This window comes from Phyllobates terribilis, unplaced genomic scaffold, assembly GCF_046119375.1.
Source record: "Phyllobates terribilis strain yellow unplaced genomic scaffold, ASM4611937v1 Scaffold_5__5_contigs__length_657084704, whole genome shotgun sequence".
NCBI lineage: Eukaryota > Metazoa > Chordata > Amphibia > Anura > Dendrobatidae > Phyllobates > Phyllobates terribilis.
The window spans coordinates 424,240,125-424,260,293 of NW_027362765.1; the positions used below are offsets into that span (position 1 = coordinate 424,240,125).

At 46.7% G+C, this 20,169-nt stretch overlaps 1 protein-coding gene across 1 annotated transcript in view; it reads right to left on the minus strand.

Annotated features, from left to right (window-relative positions):
- Positions 1 to 20,169, minus strand: part of LOC141271601 (DNA nucleotidylexotransferase-like) — a 279,576-nt gene that overhangs the window by 83,133 nt on the left and 176,274 nt on the right. Inside the window, exon 4 of the mRNA XM_073681645.1 lies at positions 19,106 to 19,112. Coding sequence (XP_073537746.1) covers positions 19,106 to 19,112 — 7 coding nt within the window. The remainder of the gene's footprint in view (positions 1 to 19,105; positions 19,113 to 20,169) is intronic.

Below are 20,169 nucleotides of genomic sequence, written 5' to 3' on the forward strand. Positions count from 1 at the left end.
CATTAGAAATATTACTCATGGCTACATGCTGCTTGAGTGCAAATTCAACAATGAAAATTTAGTAAGGATCAAATAACACAGAATAAATGTGCATGGATTCTGAAAATATGAATACAATTATAACTCGTTTAACCTTCAAAAAAACAAGCAACTTTCAGCACTGGAAAAATAATAGCTGATAAAAAAAGGCCACAGATATAATATGACCTTTAAAAAGGAGAAGGCTAATTAAAAAAAATTATATAATCAACGATGTCGAGGCCATAGTTAAAGGGCAATTTCATAGCAGGACATTGTCTAAGAACAACACAGTATAAAGGTGTCATCTTTTACAATGGGTTCATTAGTGAAAGTAAAGAAAGTATTATTACATTTGACCTTAAAAGAAACTCTAAAGCTACCCATACACATTTGCATAATGATGGCCAAATCTACCATCCATCTAGGGTGTTTTTCTCTACAACTGATGACATAGGGAAGAAGGAGCTAGCATGTTGAAGGTCAACACTTCATCCTTTTGTTCTCTGGGGAGGTAAAGCTGCCGCCAGAAGTGCCTTTCAGAAGCAAAGTCCCCTCTGACCATTGAAAACACATGCTTACTTGATAGGTATGTATATGGAGAGCCGCGAGAAATAGCTGCCACCAAATGAATGTTTGTCCAACATCTACTGATGCTGTAGGTGTAATGGACCTCTCGCGGTGAAGTTTGCTTCACAGTCCTAAAGCACCCATTTACGGTACCCCTGTGTGATCTGGGGGTTTGCTGCTTACCCCTATTCAGGCCACAGGTGGTTGGCTGGATTTGGGACATTGTAAATACGAAGCGAATCAGTGAGCCCAGAATCTGTTGTAAAAAGATAAACAATTATACCGGAATTCCTTAAGTAGAACTGCGATAGCAGGCGTAATACTTTTGGTACATCTCTTCTGTATCATGCCTCTTTTCTTATGTGTAGCACACACAGCATTTCAATGGTATTAATATTACTCGTGAGAGACAATACTTCCCAACCTTCGTAACTCTCGCCTTCCCTTCTTTATCCTCCACTGCAATGGGACCACATGTCCCCTCCGGGTCGGAATAGGAGTTTTCTAAACCTCAAAAACTGGTTAACACAGTGCCTTTCTGTAGCCCACGTCTTCTGTGCCTCCATCAGCTCAGTTTGCCACGGCTGTATGCACTGCCCAACCTTCTTATTACTTTTCTTCAATCTCTGCACTACGGCCGTATAAGAAATCAGTTGCTGCAGAATTTGCTCTAGAACTTGCTATCCTATCTTCTTGTTGCTGAACACCCATCTCATTTGTGGCCTGCAATCTAGCCAACAGAATACAGCATTTCCTTCTTCTTCAGTAGCTTCTCTCCAACTCCCTCACCACCAGGAACTAGTTTCCTATGTGCCCACTTAGCTCCTCCCAACCTGGACTGGCCACTAACAGTTAACCCTGTCATCTCTAAATAACCAGGAAACTGCAGGCACATGAGAATAAATCACATAAAACAGCAGGTTAAGGCAATAATATATGAGAAGTCTTCATAGAGGGTGTTTAGATGACTTCTCCACCTTTACGTAGGGGCATCTTAAATGGGTACTCCCATCTGACTAGATAGCATATTGCTGCAGTACTGTCCTCTGGGACCCCTATAAATACTGAGAAAGAAGAGGATGCAGCACCTTTTCTGTACTGAATCCCTGTGCAGTCTTTCCCTGCACAGCAGCTCTTCTGGCCGCCTTGGTGTGCAGAGAACTATAGCCAGCCCAATTCACTCGAATAAGCAGGTGACCATGAATGTCCCTTTGCAGAGAAAAAAACAGTAAAGAAGATTCAGTGCTTAAAGAGTAATGATAGTTTTCATTTTTATTTCATAAATCAATAGTACAAGTGAAAATAAGCCGTTTTGTAATATATTGTATCAGAGATATCTGCTTCTTTCTCCTCCTGGACTGATCTTTCATTTTAAAAATTCTCAATTCATGGGTACAATCTGTATTAAGTGAAGACAGATTTTACCTTTACTGAGATAGGAGATAACAGGTGCTACTGATAAGATTCTATGTAGATGGGAGGAGCAAGAGATAAAGCTCCTCCCCCTCTTCTCTACATAGAATCTTATCAGCACCAACTGTCATCTCCTGTCTCAGTAATGGTAAAATCTGTCTTCACTGAATACACTGAACCCATGAATTGAGAATTTTAAAATGAATGATCAGCCCTGGAGGAGAAAGAAGCAGATATCTCTGATAAAATATATCATATTACAAAATTGCCAATTTTCATGTGTATCATTTAATTTATTAAATAAAAATGATGGTTACTCTTTATAGAGTAAATCATTTTTTTTTTTGCTATCCAAGCCTAGATCACATCTAGAATCTTGTTTGAAAGTCTTGGCTCTTGACTTTAAAATCTGGCCAGCTCCAGCATTGACCCAGACGAGGACATAGCTAGTCCAAGCGATCATCAACCATGTTAAAAATGTTTGCAACATTTTTCACCTCTGAAAATCAAGTTATCAAAAACTGCATTGCAAAAATGTAAAAATTTCAGTAAAAAACATGTGCCATTTTTTAAATGTATTTTTTTTAGCTACGTAAAAATGTATTTCCATCTCTGCTTTTCATGGCTGAAACAAAAATAACTGGGGCAAAGATATAAAAACAGCAAAGTGCAACTGTTCTATTCTGCTTATGCAACTCCCACGGAAATGAATGGGTGATATACCAATCCAAGAATAGAACCATCCTGTGAAAACAGTGTCTAGGGATAAGTTCACACACAGCGTTTTTGTTGTGTTTTTATTTTTTCTGCAGCCAAAGCTCTTTTTGCAGTAAAACACTGTGTTCCAAATGCAAGTTGTGCTGCATTTTTAACTGCATTTTTTAACTGCATTTTTTGTGTGCAGATTACATGTGCATTTTGTCAGCAGTACATGTTTAATAAAGTTAGTATTATTCACCAAAAATGCAGCAAAAAAACACAGCAAAACTTGTTTGCTACTTTTTTTGTAGCATTTTGGCATTCTAATTGCTTTGTATGGGTGAAAAAACACTGCAGAAACACTGAAAGAATTGACATGCTGCAGATTTAACAAATGCTGCAGTTCTCAAATTCAGCCAGGAAAAAGAAAAACAAGCGTGTGCATGAGATTTCTGAAATCTCATAGCTTTTGCTGGTACTGTAAAATGCAACTTATTTGCATAACAAAATGCAAAAAAAAATGCTGCATGTGAACATACCCTTAGGCTACATTCATAAATCTGTATGAATTTTACCATCTGTAAGAAACAGACCATTTTTTTTCTCATGCTTTCTTTATATTGCCTGTATATAGCAATGTTGCATCTGTATGCTAATATTGGAAGATTTCCGATTTGCATCCATGTTTCATGGACTTGAATGGCTGATTCTGATCCACAAACATGGATCAGTATATCAGTTACGGTAAGTGCACACCATCATTTTCTCTACATCCCAGAAAAATGATCCAAATATTCTGGTCAGAATAGCATCAGTTTTCCTCGGATGTGGAGAGGAAAACAAAAAAGTTTCTCCAACTTCACCATTCTGTCAGTCGGTGATGCAGTACAATTTTTTTCACATTGCGTTCCGGCACCTGTTTGGTGGCCCCGACGCTGCTTACATCTGAACCCCCCGCAAAACGGAATTCAGACATATGTGCCTATAGACTATAATGGTGCCGGTAGAGCAAGCGTGCACTATGACATGCATCATTTTTGGGCATGTACGCCTACTGGAGACAGACACCCGGACGCGGTCTACTACATCTGAGTTTCTGACTCCAGTAGGCGTACACGCCCGAAAATGATGAACGGCAGAGAGAACGTTTGTTCTGCCAGCACCATTATAGTCTATGGCTCGTTGGCGCATACATCAGAATCTCGGGGGTTCAGACTTAAGCCCCGATGGTGCCACCGAACGGGTGCCGGAACACAATGTGAAAGCAACCCATAGTCTTGAATTGCCGATTTTGGACGGCGCTCAGTGATGTGCACTGATTGATCTGTAATAGATCATTCAATGTACATCTATTGCCATAGTCCTTGGCCGGCAAAGTCCTGTTTACCGAGAATGATTTGCAGCACTTAAGGTCATTTCACCCGACAAACAACACATTTTAACTTGAGCAGTAATCAAGGATTGGATGAGATACCGTAATTGTGACATGCGTTAAATTTGCGTATAGTAACTCACATACATGAGAGATAGGAAAAATCAAGTCCCTTGTACCTGTGTCGGGGCCCCATTCCTTACTATAAAGAACTTTGCAGGTCAGTGTGACTCTGCAAGCTTATATAGTTAAATCATGGATTACTGACTGCTATATGAGTGTACCCTGGGATGGGAGGATTAGATAAAATCCTACTTTTCAGGTTTTTAAACCAAAGAGATGTAACTGCTGTAGGAGGGTGCAAAAGGTCGCACCTGAAACTAGAGATGAGCAAATTATTCTGTGGAGGATCTAGTTCAAGTTGAAATTCTTGAAATTTTTAGTGAATTTAGAACACTTTGAGATTCGATTTGCAGTTCGCAAAAAAAAAAAAAATGCTTTTGCAGTATGGGAAACCGTGGCGGGCAAAAGAGACCAGGCTAATGTATTTTTGCATGGCTGCAAGAGCCTCGCCGTATTGCCCTGCAGCTATGACATCCAGCGGATTATCATATTGTACAGTGGTGGTCAGTACCTGGACCATCATAGATCAGCGGTTCTCAGCAGAGCACAGTTTCTGTGGCAGAGTCATTTTCTATCTCCAGAGGCACTGTGTAAGGGCCCATGCAGATGACCATATAACTCAGACGAGTACTATTCATTGTTTTGACGGATAGTATTCGATCCCAAGTTATTCAATGAGGCTGTTCACATATTAGATTTTTTTTTCCTCTGACCGAGGAAAATAAATCACAGCATGAATGATTTGTCTCTGATAATTGGATCACAGTGGGCCATTCAAGTCTATGGGTACATGGAAAATATCTAACCGCACTCGGATGACATCCGAGTGCAGTCTGAATTTAACGGACAGACTGATTGGAGAAGGTGGAGAAACTTTTTTTTGATTCACCACCTCCAAGAAAATTGGGTCACAGTGTAATTAGCATAATCAGAGCAATTTTCTCAGATGAGTGTAAAATAGTCATGTTACCCTAGCCTTAGTCTCTCTTTCTTGTAGAGTGTAAGCTCTTATGGTCAGCAGGGTCCCCTCTCTGTCTCTCCTGTAACATGTAAGCTCTTATGGTCAGTGGGGTCCTCTCTCTGTATCTCCTGTAGAGTGTAAGCTCTTATGGTCAGTGGGGTCCTCTCTCTGTACCTCCTGTAGAGTGTAAGCTCTTGTCGTCAGTGGGATTGTCTCTCTCTCCTCACTCCCCCATGGCTATTTTCTGATCAATTGCAAGCTTTCTAGTGTTAAGATTTACTCGAGATTATTCCCCCCCAAAAAATTATTTTTGGGAAAAATTCGGCAAAGCCGGGGAAATAAAATTTCAAAAAATCCGCTCATCTCTACCAGGGGCCTCTTTTACTCTCATTCCTTCTGCATTCATTTCTCAATTGAATATGACGGTTGGTGACCACATTGACGAGTTGGACATGGGATCTATGATCTGGATATAGATGAAGATTTCAGAAACCTGAAACCTGCACCTATCAGATATTTATGGCATATCCTCTGGATATAATGATATCCTCTGCTACAAAGCATGAATGTATGCAGTCTGTCTATTAAGGCACGATTAAATTCACATGGCAAAATGTCAGCTATTTCTCATTTTATCTTTAACTATCCACCTGAAAGTGAAGACATGCACTTTAGAAAAAAAAGTTGAACCAGCAGACTTTTCAGTTCAAGTTTGGGTTCAGCTGTGCCGTAGCTTTTTCCATTCTGTTTCATTATCATCTTCTATATTTGAAGTTTTCAGTGATGGTTTTCCTTTAATATTGAAGTTTTCAGCCTATTGCTGAAAAGATTCTCGATATTCCGTCTCCTTCATCTTTAATTGAAATGAATGACTTGTGTATAGGATATTACCGGTGAAACTTGGGATTAGAAAAGCCTTTTTCACTGTGATTTATAGATTACCTATTGAATTGATGAGCCTTTCTACATGGACACTCCAGAAATATAATGTCTGTGTCCACCTGAAATGCATTGACTGACCCGACATGTCTGCGCCAATAAGGCCTCAGTGTGATGGCTGCCAACACTTTTAGTTGATTGCATAGTCCTTTCTGGAGCCCATTTCTACAAATTACCTGTATGTTGACATGTGATTGTGGCACCCCAGGGGTCTGGTTTCCACAGTAATGCAATGTTATGTCTGAGAGCAGGTGGGAGGTCTCTTGGTCAGGGATCCTATGCATGCCACACCTCCTGCCCAGTCCTGGGAGGGGAAGAACTTCCCCTATATAAACCTAGGGCTGAGGCAGGGTGAGTGAGTAGAGAAGAAGTAGAGACAGAGAAGAGCAGCAGATATAGGAGAAGAACATCAGGAGCTCTGTGGGAGCAGTGCTATAAGGAGTCAGGGGCTGGCAGCTGCAGAGCTCGCCCTGACTGAGAAGCCATCACCGGACCCGGAGTCCGAGGCTGTGGGGACTAATCTTTACCCAGCAGCAGAAACCGCCCGGCAGGGGATTTCAGGTCCTCTGGCCAAGAAACCCGAAGGCACGGTCACACGCGTGGGACCAGCACCGCCGTCGTGGAGCGGACGCCACTGGAAGGCCCCGAGTCACCGGCCATACGGGTGAGCACCACACGGTACACTCAGGGACGTTTGCTACTTATACCCGCCTCTAGCAAGGTAGCCAGAAGAGTACAGTCAGTTTGGGAAGCCTACAACTCCGCCTGGCCAGGGGAGATCCCATCTGCTCAAGGACTGACCAGGCCCCGATCGCTAGCCAGTACTCCGGGAGGGTCTATCTTTATCACCAGTAAAGACCCTGAACTACACCGCATCGTCTCTGAGTGATTCCTGCTACCCCCATCATCCACGTCGGCTGCCCTGAGGCCATACCCCTCCCGTTGGGGGTGATACTATCACGCTGCATAATCCTACCACCGGCCTCAGCGGTCTGCCCTGCAGCGGCAGCTCCTTCGCTTCATTCAACGGGTGGCGTAGTCGTCCAACATCTACCGCTAATACAAGGCCACTTAGTCTGACTCCCTGGGCACGGACCGGGTCACCGCCACGAGACTACAACCCTCAACAGATCCGGCTCCGGGTAAGCTCCTGCATGCGCAACGCTGTGCGACACAGGCCCAGGGGTGCGTCAACTTTTGGCGTAGTCGGCAGGATCTCGTGCCCGCAACCACCGGGTACTGCGTGCCTGAAAAAGACTGTTCAAACTTACCAGTGGTGAAGATTCCCGCCATCCGTGGAGGTTTCCCGCCATCCGGCGCCATCTTCTACCTTCTTCCCGCCATCCGCGAAGTTTTCCCGCCATCCGGCGCCATCTTCTGCCTTCTTCCCGCCATCCGTGGAGTTTTCCCGCTGTTGGACACCATCTTGAAGACGCCGCGCGGGAAGAAGAGGGGCGTGGACTCCGAAAGCGCGCGAGAACTGAAGCCCCGCCTCACGTCCGGACGTTGCGTAAGGTCCTGGAAGGAGCCCAGCAGACGCCGTCGTCACAGGAGCGAGACGGAAGGTCCTCAACCCTGACGATCCACTGCGGAGCCGCGGCCTACGGAAGAGGATCATCGCAAGGTAGGCCACGGTCCACTAGGGGGGAGGAAGATGTCGGATACGGAGGAGAGCTTCACTGCCTCAACCCCCGCCAGCGCCAGCGCTGCTGCAGTCATGCCTTTCACCATGCCCTATATCCCGGGAGCAGCCTGGCTACCCCAGTACTCAGGGGAGTCACATACCCTGCATGACTTTAGAGAAAAGCTGGATAGCCTCTTCCAGGTGTACCCCCTCACAGAAGAGCAAAAAGTGAACATCCTGGTGGCCCAACTAACTGGGGCAGCCCAGAGGGAGGTAAAGTCCTGGCCACCTGGGAGGAGGACTGTCGCAGAGATACTAACCCGGCTAACCGAGGAGGAGCTGCAGTACTACCAATACGAGGAAAGCCAAGAGGACCCGGACGGGTCTGAGGACTACCCTCAGGAGGGAGCACAAAGAGGACATAGCTACTGAAGGGAAGTAGCGTGAATAAAGAGCTGTACATAGTTACCCGTTAGGGTACAAGGACTGCTGCTAATTAAAATATGGTCCCCGTTGGGATTAGTGAATTGTTCCCCGTGTGTCCCTATCCCTTACCAGGCTGAGGACTGTGAGCAGCCATCCCCTATCCCTTACCAGGCTGAGGACTGTGAGCAGCCAATCCTTATCCCCACTGGCCGAGGACTGAGAGCGGCCATATCCTGTAAATAATTATGTGTTTCTAGTAATTTATAGGAGTCCTTGGTGGATTTACCGGGAATCCTTTGTACAGTTAGTGGAGCGTAACCCAGGATGGACTAAAAGACTGTTAAGGACTCGGGGCAGGACAGACCCCTACCTGGTTACGTCTCCCTGTTTTGGTGAAATGGACACCTTTGTTTCCTTCAAAGACTGCACCCGGTTGCGGACATGCCGTGACCACCTTTATGTGTTTTTCTTATTGTATTATTATTGTTATACCCTGTTATGTTTACAAAAGTATGTTTAGTCCCGGAGTACTAAATTTCACTAGGGGGGAATGTGGCACCCCAGGGGTCTGGTTTCCACAGTAATGCAATGTTATGTCTGAGAGCAGGTGGGAGGTCTCTTGGTCAGGGATCCTATGCATGCCACACCTCCTGCCCAGTCCTGGGAGGGGAAGAACTTCCCCTATATAAACCTAGGGCTGAGGCAGGGTGAGTGAGTAGAGAAGAAGTAGAGACAGAGAAGAGCAGCAGATATAGGAGAAGAACATCAGGAGCTCTGTGGGAGCAGTGCTATAAGGAGTCAGGGGCTGGCAGCTGCAGAGCTCGCCCTGACTGAGAAGCCATCACCGGACCCGGAGTCCGAGGCTGTGGGGACTAATCTTTACCCAGCAGCAGAAACCGCCCGGCAGGGGATTTCAGGTCCTCTGGCCAAGAAACCCGAAGGCACGGTCACACGCGTGGGACCAGCACCGCCGTCGTGGAGCGGACGCCACTGGAAGGTCCCGAGTCACCGGCCATACGGGTGAGCACCACACGGTACACTCAGGGACGTTTGCTACTTATACCCGCCTCTAGCAAGGTAGCCAGAAGAGTACAGTCAGTTTGGGAAGCCTACAACTCCGCCTGGCCAGGGGAGATCCCATCTGCTCAAGGACTGACCAGGCCCCGATCGCTAGCCAGTACTCCGGGAGGGTCTATCTTTATCACCAGTAAAGACCCTGAACTACACCACATCATCTCTGAGTGATTCCTGCTACCCCCATCATCCACGTCGGCTGCCCTGAGGCCATACCCCTCCCGTTGGGGGTGATACTATCACGCTGCACAATCCTACCACCGGCCTCAGCGGTCTGCCCTGCAGCGGCAGCTCCTTCGCTGCATTCAACGGGTGGCGTAGTCGTCCAACATCTACCGCTAATACAACGCCACTTAGTCTGACTCCCTGGGCACGGACCGGGTCACCGCCACGAGACTACAACCCTCAACAGATCCGGCTCCGGGTAAGCTCCTGCATGCGCAACGCTGTGCGACACAGGCCCAGGGGTGCGTCATGATCACTTGAAGTTACGGATCCAAAGCCTGAGGCGACACTACCTCAAAGTTACCGACTTTGGTGTTGCCAATTTAGGGATACTTTTTCTTGCCAGATCTCAACAATGCCCCAATTCCACAAGTAAATATCTCCAGTTGTGATGGTAGTTTTTGCAAACCATGCCTCTTTCTGACCCGAGACACTGCAAATTTGCCAGTAAACTTTCTGAAAAATTAAGACAGGACCGACAAATTCGGGAAAGTTGGCATATGTAGCGTCGGCATCTCTGCTAGTGTTGAGCGAATTTGTTCGACATTTCAAATTCGGGTTCGGGGTTCCGGCTTGTTCGCGCAAAAAAATCGGCTCCGCCCACAAACATCCTTGATTTGCCACACTGTCACGCAGATGAACCCGAATTTGAAATGTCGAACAAATTTGCTTAACACTAGTCTCTGCCTCCCGCCCGGGACAGACGCTGATCTCCTCATCGCCGCGGTGTCCTCCGCTCCTCCTCCCGGCTCCCTCGCCGTGTCCGTCCAGGGTGTGTGCTCTGCTATCTCTTAAAGGGGCCGCGTGCGCTGTCCTAAAATGTTCCTGGACAATGGCCGGAGGACTGCTCCTATATAATGCACCTCCTCCAAAATGGAGGTGCCTGTGCAATGTTGAAGTTTGTTTGCATTAAACAGCCTCTCCAGTCCTCAGGTCCCCGTGCTGCTCGCCAGCTTATCAGCTGTGCCCACCAGCCTATCAGCCGTGCCCGCCAGCCTGTCTATCAGTCGTGCCCGCCAGCCTGTCTATCAGCCATGCTCTCCAGCCTGTCTACCAGCCTTGCCCGCCAGCCTGTCTACCAGCCGTGCCTGCCTGACTACCAGCCGTGACCGCATGTCTGTCTTCCATCGCTGTCAGCCCACCCGCTGTGCCTGTCAGCTTCGGCTGTCAGTTCCGTGGGAGTCGCCTGCTCTCGCACGAAGACGGTCCCAGAGTGACACCTGGTCCACCTCCCCGGTCCCTTCTTGGTTCACGGAGTCGACTAAGCCGCCGCGTACCCAGAGTCGGTCCGAGTTGGCACTTAGTGACGCCCCTCTGGTCCCTCCTTGTACCACGGCACAGTGGTTCCACCACCCAGACCCATAAAAGCATATATATTACTGAGAGATCTCAATGGAAACATTATCCTGTTTTGGCATGGAAAGGGATATACCTACGAGCTAGAGCTCTCTTACGGGAACAGCTACTGACTTCACATGTCAGTAGTCGGTAGATGCTGACCTTTATCCGTGGATTATTAGTAATCTGGTCCTGTGTGTGGTCAGTGCATACCACTGAAGGTGGAGAGAGGGCTGGTGATGGCATGAAGTATTCGGTTGCAGATTCCAGACAGAGAGAGGTAACGGCCAAGTGAGAGCAGAAACGGGAAGAGGATAGAGACTGCCTCCCTACACATATTTAGTGCTACAGTCAGATGATGCATGCCAGAAGGGATTCACTGCTTTGTTCATGAACATTTCTCTCGGAGTTCAGGTTTTTCAACACCAAAAGAGCAAAATCAAGTTAGTGGAAATGTCCAATGGGGGGATAGAGACTTGGAGACAACCAGAGGGTGCCTTGTGTGCCGATGACATGACTAACAATCTAAAGTCAGACTGTCAGGATCAAGTTAAAGGGCTTGTCCGATACCTATAATGCTCTTTATAAATATCTATTTTTAAGCCCACAGATTTTGTGATTAGCTTTATCATAAAATTCCCTACCATTCTCCCTATCCTGCTATTGCAGCCGCCACTGAAGAAGAGGGTGGCAGTGTCTAATGCAGGGACAGTAGCAGTGGCCACTGAAAATGCAGGCGGGCACAGACGAAGTGTGGAGGTGGCCACTGAACCTGGGGTCACTTGTCCCCCTGAAACAGGACATCATAAGGGAACGGCAGTGACAAAGCTGTGGTAAGAGGCCACAGCACTGGCCCCCTAATGATGTTGTTTCAGGAAGGAGGTGATACAAGATGTGGGGTAGTGACTGCAGGGCCATCCTCCTGTGATGTCCCTTTGAGAGTCCCCTCAAACGAAACGTCAACATGACAGCGCCCCCCGACTACAGCACAGATTATGGACACTGATGACCGAGTTTAGAATCTAATGAAAGCTCAGATTGCCTTGAAAGGTGCATTATAAAAAAGGGTCCCCTCACAAAATGTTAGAAATAGCATGTGATCATTATGTAGTGACTACACTGTATGTCTCAAAAAGGCGTTTGAGAAAGGAAAAGACAACTGCTTAAACAATACAGTATATCTAACTATACAACATTGACCTCACGAGCTAAAGGCTCCTGCATATGTACTTAATATGGCCCTATGTGCGAGTTTGCAATACTCCACCATGTATAACAATAATCCATGTCATAATACAAAAACTATGGCATGCTATGGTCTCTCTTTCGCTTCTATACTATAAAAATATTCAGATTCCATACTAAGGTGCCATCTGGTAGACCACTTAGTGCCCACGGCTTGTTCTTTTGCTTGTAATAAAAAATTTGGAATTAAACAGGTATAAAAATGTTCCTACATTACTACAAAGTGTGCAGAATTATTAGGCAAGTTGTATTTTAGAGGATTAATTTTATTATTGATCAACAACTATGTTCTCAATCAACCCCAAAGACTCATAAATATCCAAGCTTAATATTTTGGGATGTTGGAGTGGGATTTTTTTAGATTTGGCTATCTTAGGAGGATATCTGTTTGTGCAGGTGACTATTACTGTGCAGAATTATTAGGCAACTTAAAAAAAACAAATTTAATCCCATCTCTCTTGTTTATTTTCACCAGGTAAACCAATATCAGTGCAAAAAATTTAGAAATAAACATTTCTGACATGCAAAAACAAAAACCAAAAAAATTATTGATCAATATAGCCACCTTTCTTTATGATGACACTCAACAGCCTTCCATCCATAGATTCTGTCAGTTGCTTGATCTGTTTTCGATCAACATTGCGTGCAGCAGCCACCACAGCCTCCCAGACTCTGTTCCCAGAGGTGTACTGTTTTCCCTCCCTGTAGATCTCACATTTTATGATGGACCACAGGTTCTCTATGGGGTTCAGATCAGGTGAACAAGGGGGCCATGTCATTATTTTTTCTTCTTTTAGACCTTTACTGTCCAGCCATGCTGTGGAGTAGTTGGATGCATGTGATGGAGCATTGCCCTGCATGAAAATCATGTTTTTCTTGAACGATACCGACTTCTTCCTGTACCATTGCTTGAAGAAGTTGTCTTCCAGAAGCTGGCAGTAGGTCTGGGAGTTGAGCTTCACTCCATCCTCAACCCGAAAAGGTCCCACAAGTTCATCTTTGATGATACCAGCCCATACCAGTACCCCACCTCCACCTTGCTGGCATCTGAGTTGGAGTGGAGCTCTCTACCCTTTACTGATCCAGCCTCTGGCCCATCCATCTGGCCCATCAAGAGTCACTCTCATTTCATCAGTCCATAACACCTTTGAAAAAATCAGTCTTAAGATATTTCTTGGCCCATTCTTGACGTTTTATCTTATGTTTCTTGTTCAAAGGAGGTCGTTTTTCAGCCTTCCTTACCATGGCCATGTCCCTGAGTATCGCACACCTTGTGCTTTTTGATACTCCAGTAACGTTGCAGCTCTGAAATATGGCAAAACTGGTGGCGAATGGCATCTTGGCAGCTTCACGCTTGATTTTCCTCAATTCATGGGCAGTTATTTTGCGCCTTTTTTGGCCAACATGCTTCTTGCGACCCTGTTGGCTATTTGCCATGAAACGCTTGATTGTTCGGTGATCACGCTTCAAAAGTTTGGAAATTTCAAGACTGCTGCATCCCTCTGCAAGACATCTCACAATTTTGGACTTTTCAGAGCCCGTCAAATCTCTCTTCTGACCCATTTTGCCAAAGGAAAGGAAGTTACCTAATAATTAAGGACACCTTATATAGGGTGTTGATGTCATTAGTCAACACCCCTTCTCATTACAGAGATGCACATCACCAGATTTACTTAATTGGTAGTTGGCTCTCAAGCCTATGCAGCTTGGAGTAGGACAACATGTATAAAAAGTACCATATGATGAAAATACTCATTTGCCAAAATAATTCTGCACACAGTGTAAAGTTCCACATTGAAGAAAAATGTATTTTGAGAATTCTAACCCACGATGGGACAGTAGCTAACACTTCTGTGTATTCCCACCATACGATACATGGAGCCATCTTAATGTTGTTTATTTTCAAAAGTTTTAATATTTTATAAAGAAACAATTACTTTTCAATATAATTGTCAGTATTTGTGCCACCTTGTAAATTACTTATGCACTGCCCTATATTCTTGGGACAACTTATGTATCTTGAACGGATGCTCCGCAGTTCGATATTTTCAATATTTAAATGTTCTTTCTGTAGCTCGCAGGCTGTTTGCACATGGGAGCCAATTAGCAGAGAAGTACACTAAGGGAATGAAGTTTTTTTTTCCTTCTTCACCTCACGAACAGGTGACTCCCTTTACGCAGCATACACAGCCAACTTTTCTGCATATTTCCAAGCACTTGGACATCTCATTAGGTAACTCCATAATTCTCTAGGTGGATATTGTGTATAGGAAAGGTGTCCAGGCTGGGTGTGATTTTGACAGGCAATTAGGCTGGTTTAGACCTAATTGGCTGAAAATTGCAATGTGTATGGGAATGAAATGACCCCCAAACCTGACAAGCTCATGATCTAAATCAACAGCAAGCTCGGAGGGATGAAAACAGCAATGGGCGGATTGAATACAGATATAAGGGATGCAGATTATACTGATATGTGCGTGACTGAATAAGACTGATTTGGGGTATTTTGAAGTTAAGGCATACTAAATTGAATGGGTTGTCAAAGGTTGAAAAATGGCTGAAAAATGCAACCAGTGGCCCCAACGATCACCTGGCGTACAGTAGTATGCACATGATTACTGTGGTCATTGATTAGCTGCAGCGACAGCAGTCACATGCTGACTAATGGAAAACAAAGACCGAAAGTTCTCCAGTGGCATCAGTGAGGTGAAGAAACCTTTTGACTTTACAATTTATGGAAATATTGCCTCATGTTAGGTTTCATTGCTAATTGTTGTCTCTATTATTAATGATTATCTCAGATTACTTAAAATCATGGGGGCTGATTGATCAAGGCTCACACTACACCAGTCTTGAAGGAGAAGATGCACCAAATTCATTAAGAGGTGCATACCATTTAATGAATTCTACGTTCCTTCTGAATAGCGTGTATGTCTGTGCGACATGTAAGGAGATGGACATATTGCCCACATTCCCCCTTGAAGAATATGTAAATTGTAATGTGAAGTGTGATTTATAATGTGAATTGTGACTTATGTTAGTAATGTTGATAATGAGAATTGTCTGACAGTAGGGATAGCGAGAGTTAATGTTTGGGACTAGCCCAGAGTGGGAAGAGTTAGTTTGAAGGGAAAGTGATAGTTTCCTGGTAGTGAGCTAGATAGGGACTGGAGTGTGTAGAAAGAGGATCTAAGTTCCCATGTGAGCAATGCCGCATTCTCGGGTGTCTAAAGTGAGTGGAGACCAGAGGAAAAAGATAGCGAGATCTGGAGCAGAAGTGACTGAGAGACAGAGTGATTTTCTAGAGACAGGACCAGGGAGAGGACAGCTAGCCACAAGGCCCAGAGTTTATAACACCAGGAGGTAATGGGCCTAGACAGGACTGAGTACGTGGGACGAGTAGAATGCCATGGGCGGGAGTTCCAGAGCATCAGCATTAGAGAAGATAAGTACCATAGTTCTCCTAAGAAGAAAGAAGATGCAAAATGAGTACAGTACTCTTGCTAAACAGGAATGTAGTGTCGAGCTGGGTTGTGGTGAAGTAGTGGGAAACAGTGACAAGTAAAGAGAAGTGAAAACAGAGGATAAGAGAGTAAAGCGGAAGGAATTTGTGTGAGGAAAATGCTCTGTGTTGTGAAAGAAATGTTCGTTAAGATAGGTGCTTGCTATCTCTTGCACATATTCCCTATCAAGTTCCCGTTCAGTAAAAAGTTTACTTTTGACTGGTGGTCTCCCTCATTGAACTGTCCAACACCTGGTCCAGGCAAATCAGTAACATCAGTGACATTCGGCCTGCACGGGCTTAGCACCCTCACAGCACAAGTTCACACACCCAGCCAGGACCCCCAATCTTCATGTAATGTGCTGGGGCGTACGAGACGAGTACCTCACCCACGGCTACCACCCCACGCCACGTTACATGCGCCCCGGAAATGCCACTCCCAACAAAAACTAGAGTAGCATTTCTGGCATAAAAAAAACAACACTTCTTCATCCATAGGGTGGATCTCATGCACAATTGGTAAATTCAATTCTTATTTGGAAAAGCGTAACTTTTATTCCATAATTAAAATTACATAACAGCTACAATAAAAGGCAATGTTTCAGCCACATTTGGCCATTTTCAAGCCAGAATTACAACAATAAAAAATGACTGGCACTTTTCATGAATCGGATGGGCTGGAGTGACCACACTTTGTCCCAGTTACTCATATTCCGGCAGAGCTGATACAAAGAGGCATAAAAACAAAAATCATGGATTGTTTTACACAATTTTATGTAGAGAAAAACATTTGCAAATTTTCAAAGCTTTTACATCCCTTTTGTGGCATAAAAGCTTTGATGATCGGCCCCAAGATGTTTTTGCTCCGGTCACCCATTCAAAAATTTCAGATTCTGGCAAATCCAAATTTTTGGCTGAAATTTGAAGGAATTCAAAACTTCTCAATGCAATTTGCTGATCTCTAAAGGCTACTGCAATGGCCATGTACCAAATAGTTTTACCTAATTCTGTCAATCCAAAAATATGTAAGGGGGAAGACCGGGGTGTAAGTGCTTTCAGAGCAAGGGATCCGGAACTGCCGGGGCCGTACCTCTTGTTGCAGGGGGAAAACAGACTGCAAGCAGAGGAGTCATGTGACAGGGAAGCAGGAGGTGTGTCGAGAGAGAGAGCTGGGAGGTCAGGTGACAGAAAGACTCCTGGTGTGACTAGAGAGAGGAAGAGACGAGTACGTTTTGCGCGGAAAAGCGGAGCTGGATCCGGCTCAGCAGAGCAGCGTGAGAGGGTCCAGGCTCCTGGCTCCAGGACTGGGAGCAAGAGCCGAGTGCAGTGGACCGGAGGAGTCAAGCCGACTAGAGAAGAGACGCAGGGTCTGTGGAGCCGAGCACATGAGGTGCCGTGTTATGGACTAGGGGCTCAGCGGGTAAAATCGGAGATCGCCCACTGCCGCCAGAAGACAAAGCATTGTTTGGGCGGGGACGCCTGAAAAACCAACACCGGCATCAGCGTGCATCTGCATTGTGAGGAGCGAGAGTCAGCTAAGTGAAAAAAACTGTTGATTATAACCGGTTTGACTCTGCTACATCCAGTTAAACTGTGAACTGCCAGTGATAGACTTTGACCTGCTTTTCCCTTGTTTTTCCTCCATATTTTCCCCTGATACTCCCTGTGTGGAGATTTACCCTGTTATTATAAACTTCCCCTGTTTATTAACCCCGTATTGGCTGCTCTGTGTTTCTGTGTCACTGCATCTAAAGTACCCGTGTTACATTTGGCGTAGTCGGCAGGATGCAGTCTTTAGACACAGACACTGCAGAGCAGTCCATCCTGGGAGCCCCTAGATCTAGCTTGCCGCTGGGGGCCATGCTCAGCAATCTCCCAAAGTTCACCGGGGACAATATGATGCTGTGGGACTGGATTGAGAGAGTTAGGAGTATGTTACGTATGCATCCGATGACCCCAGCTATGCAAGCCGAAATAGCCTTACTGGCCCTGGATGGCAAGGTCCGACAGTCCGTGATGTACCGCCCTCCCTATGACCGGGATACTGTAGAAAAAGTGGTGCGGATACTGGAGGAGATGCATGGGGATCCCACCAATGTAATGTAAGAGAGCTGAGGATACGACTGTTTCACCAAGTGCAGCAGGAGGGGGAGACTGTGACGCAGTATGTTAATGCCTTACAGAGGGTGCATGCCTATATCACTAGAAAAGACGACATGGGGAATTTGGGAATGGGCCCCCATGACGTGATCTTAAGGGACCAGTTTGTGGCAGGCCTCAGGGATGTGCAGCTGAAGCAGGCCTTGCGGGAGCACCTGCGCGCCAACCCACGTATGACTTTTCTTGAAGTGGGGGCGGAGGCACGTGTGAGAGAGCAGGAGATGGGGGTGACGGCCCTGGCAGGGATGGTCCGGAGTAATAAGGTACCCATCCCGCCTGCAGCTGAACTGGAATGGGCTCGAGAGATGCGAAAGGAGATACAGGAGATGCGAGATGAATGGTCCAGTCTCAAGAAGACCCCTGCCCCGACACCAGAGATACCCAGATCGATTGCCCCAGTTAGGGAAAGAATTGAATTCAGGACCCCCCCTGCAGGAGAGTTCCATAGGGGAGTGAGGCAGCTCTTCACAGACAGAGACATGACCTGCTGGAAGTGTGGAGGCGCAGGACATTACGCTAGGGGCTGTGCTAGCCGAGGGCGGCCCCTGTCGCAGCAGCCGTTAAACTAGCGGGCTCTGTGTTCAGGGGACATAGCACGGAGCCTGAGGAAGGGGAAAGAAAAAGAGGAAGTCCCAAGGACCTAGTTTCCAGCAGCCCGACTGTCTGTGCCAAAATAAGCGGTCGGGCTGTTCACTGCCTGATTGACACGGGATCCCAGGTGACTACGATGACAGAAGCCTACTTCCAACAGCGATTTCCAGAGATAGCGCGGCCTGAATGGGGACCAGTAATTAGACTCACGGCAGCTAATCAATTACCCATCCCGGTCGCAGGGGTGGTGTGGATGAAGATCCGAGTGTGTGTAAAAGATGTGGGGAAAAAAGGAGTCGTCCTGGTCGCAGGGGGAACCGGAAGTGGACCCCCGGTGACCCTCGGAATGAATGTGCTGAAAGAGATCGGGCAAATCCTGCTTAGTGAGCCGAAGGAGATGCCTCTAGACCAGTGGGACCTGCGAACTCCCCAAAGGAGGATCTTTCAACAACTAATCCGAGCTGCCCAGGCTCAGGAGACGTCGAGTGAAGGGAAGATCCTGGGGAAAATAATAGTGCCAGCAGCTGCGGCGCTCACCTTACCGCCCAGGCAAACTGTACTCACGTTACCCGCACGGGCCTGCACACCTCTTGAGGGTGTCGAAGTTCAGAAAGAACCAACATCGATGGACAAAGTACCGCCCGGACTCTTGGTGGCTCGAACACTGGCCACCGTCCAGGGTGGCAATGTTATAGTGCGGTGTGTTAATCTGGGCGAAGATGATCTCACACTCCCTCCCAGGGCGGAAATAGCCCAGATTCTGGGAATGCCAGAGAAGTTGGTGCGACCTGATGTGGTACAGCTGTCCGCTGTACGAGGAGACACCTGGACTCTGGCGGTCACCGTGCCGCCAGAATCCCACCGGGCTAGTGCGAAGGGGGGATGAAGAATCCTAGAACAAATGAGGGCTGAATTGACAGGACTTACACCTCGACAGGTGCAGCAGGTTGAGGAGGTGCTGGAGCGGTACCAGGAAGTCTTTGCTCGCCATGAGGATGATTTTGGTTGCACTGAAGCCATTACCCACGAGATTCCCATGGGGAGCACTGCCCCAGTGCGGGAGAGATACCAGCAGATACCTCCCCAGATGTATAAAGAAGTTAAGGAGATGCTACCCCATATGTTACAGAATGGTTAGATACGGGAGAGTCAGAGTCCGTGGGCAGCCCCAATTGTCCTGGTCCGGAAGAAAGATGGGACCCTGCGGTTCTGTGTGGACTATAGACGACTGAATACCTGTACAGTACGGGACTCTTACCCACTACCCCGAATCGAAGAGTCCCTGTCGGCCTTAGGGAAGGCAAGATACTTCTCCTCTTTGGATCTGGCCAGTGGATACTGGTAGGTGCCCGTGGCCGAACATGACCGTGCAAAGACGGCGTTCATATTACCCATGGGACTGTTCGAGTTCAATCGGATGCCCTTCGGCCTGACTAATGCCCCCGGGATGTTCCAGCGTCTAATGGAGAGGTGCCTGGGCGATTTGAACTTCGAGGCAACACTGATTAACCTTGACGACATAATTGTCTATGCCGTCACCTTCGAGGAGCACCTCCAGCGACTGGAGCAAGTACTGAGTCGCCTACAGAGTCATGGCCTAAAGGTGAAGCCCCAGAAGTGCCACCTGTTCCGCAAACAGATCGAATATCTCGGTCATACTGTGTCCGGTGAAGGAGTCAGGCCCACCCAGGAAAAGGTGGCCGCCGTACAGGAGTGGCCTACCCCGAAGACAGTGAAGGACGTTCGGGCCTTCCTGGGACTTGCCGGGTACTACCGAAGATTCGTGAAGAACTTCACCCGCATAGCCAACCCATTGCTGGAGCTACTTAAGGGAGTGCCAGCGGGCTCCAAGAATCAGGCGATTCGGTGGGGAAGCAGCCAGGAAGAGG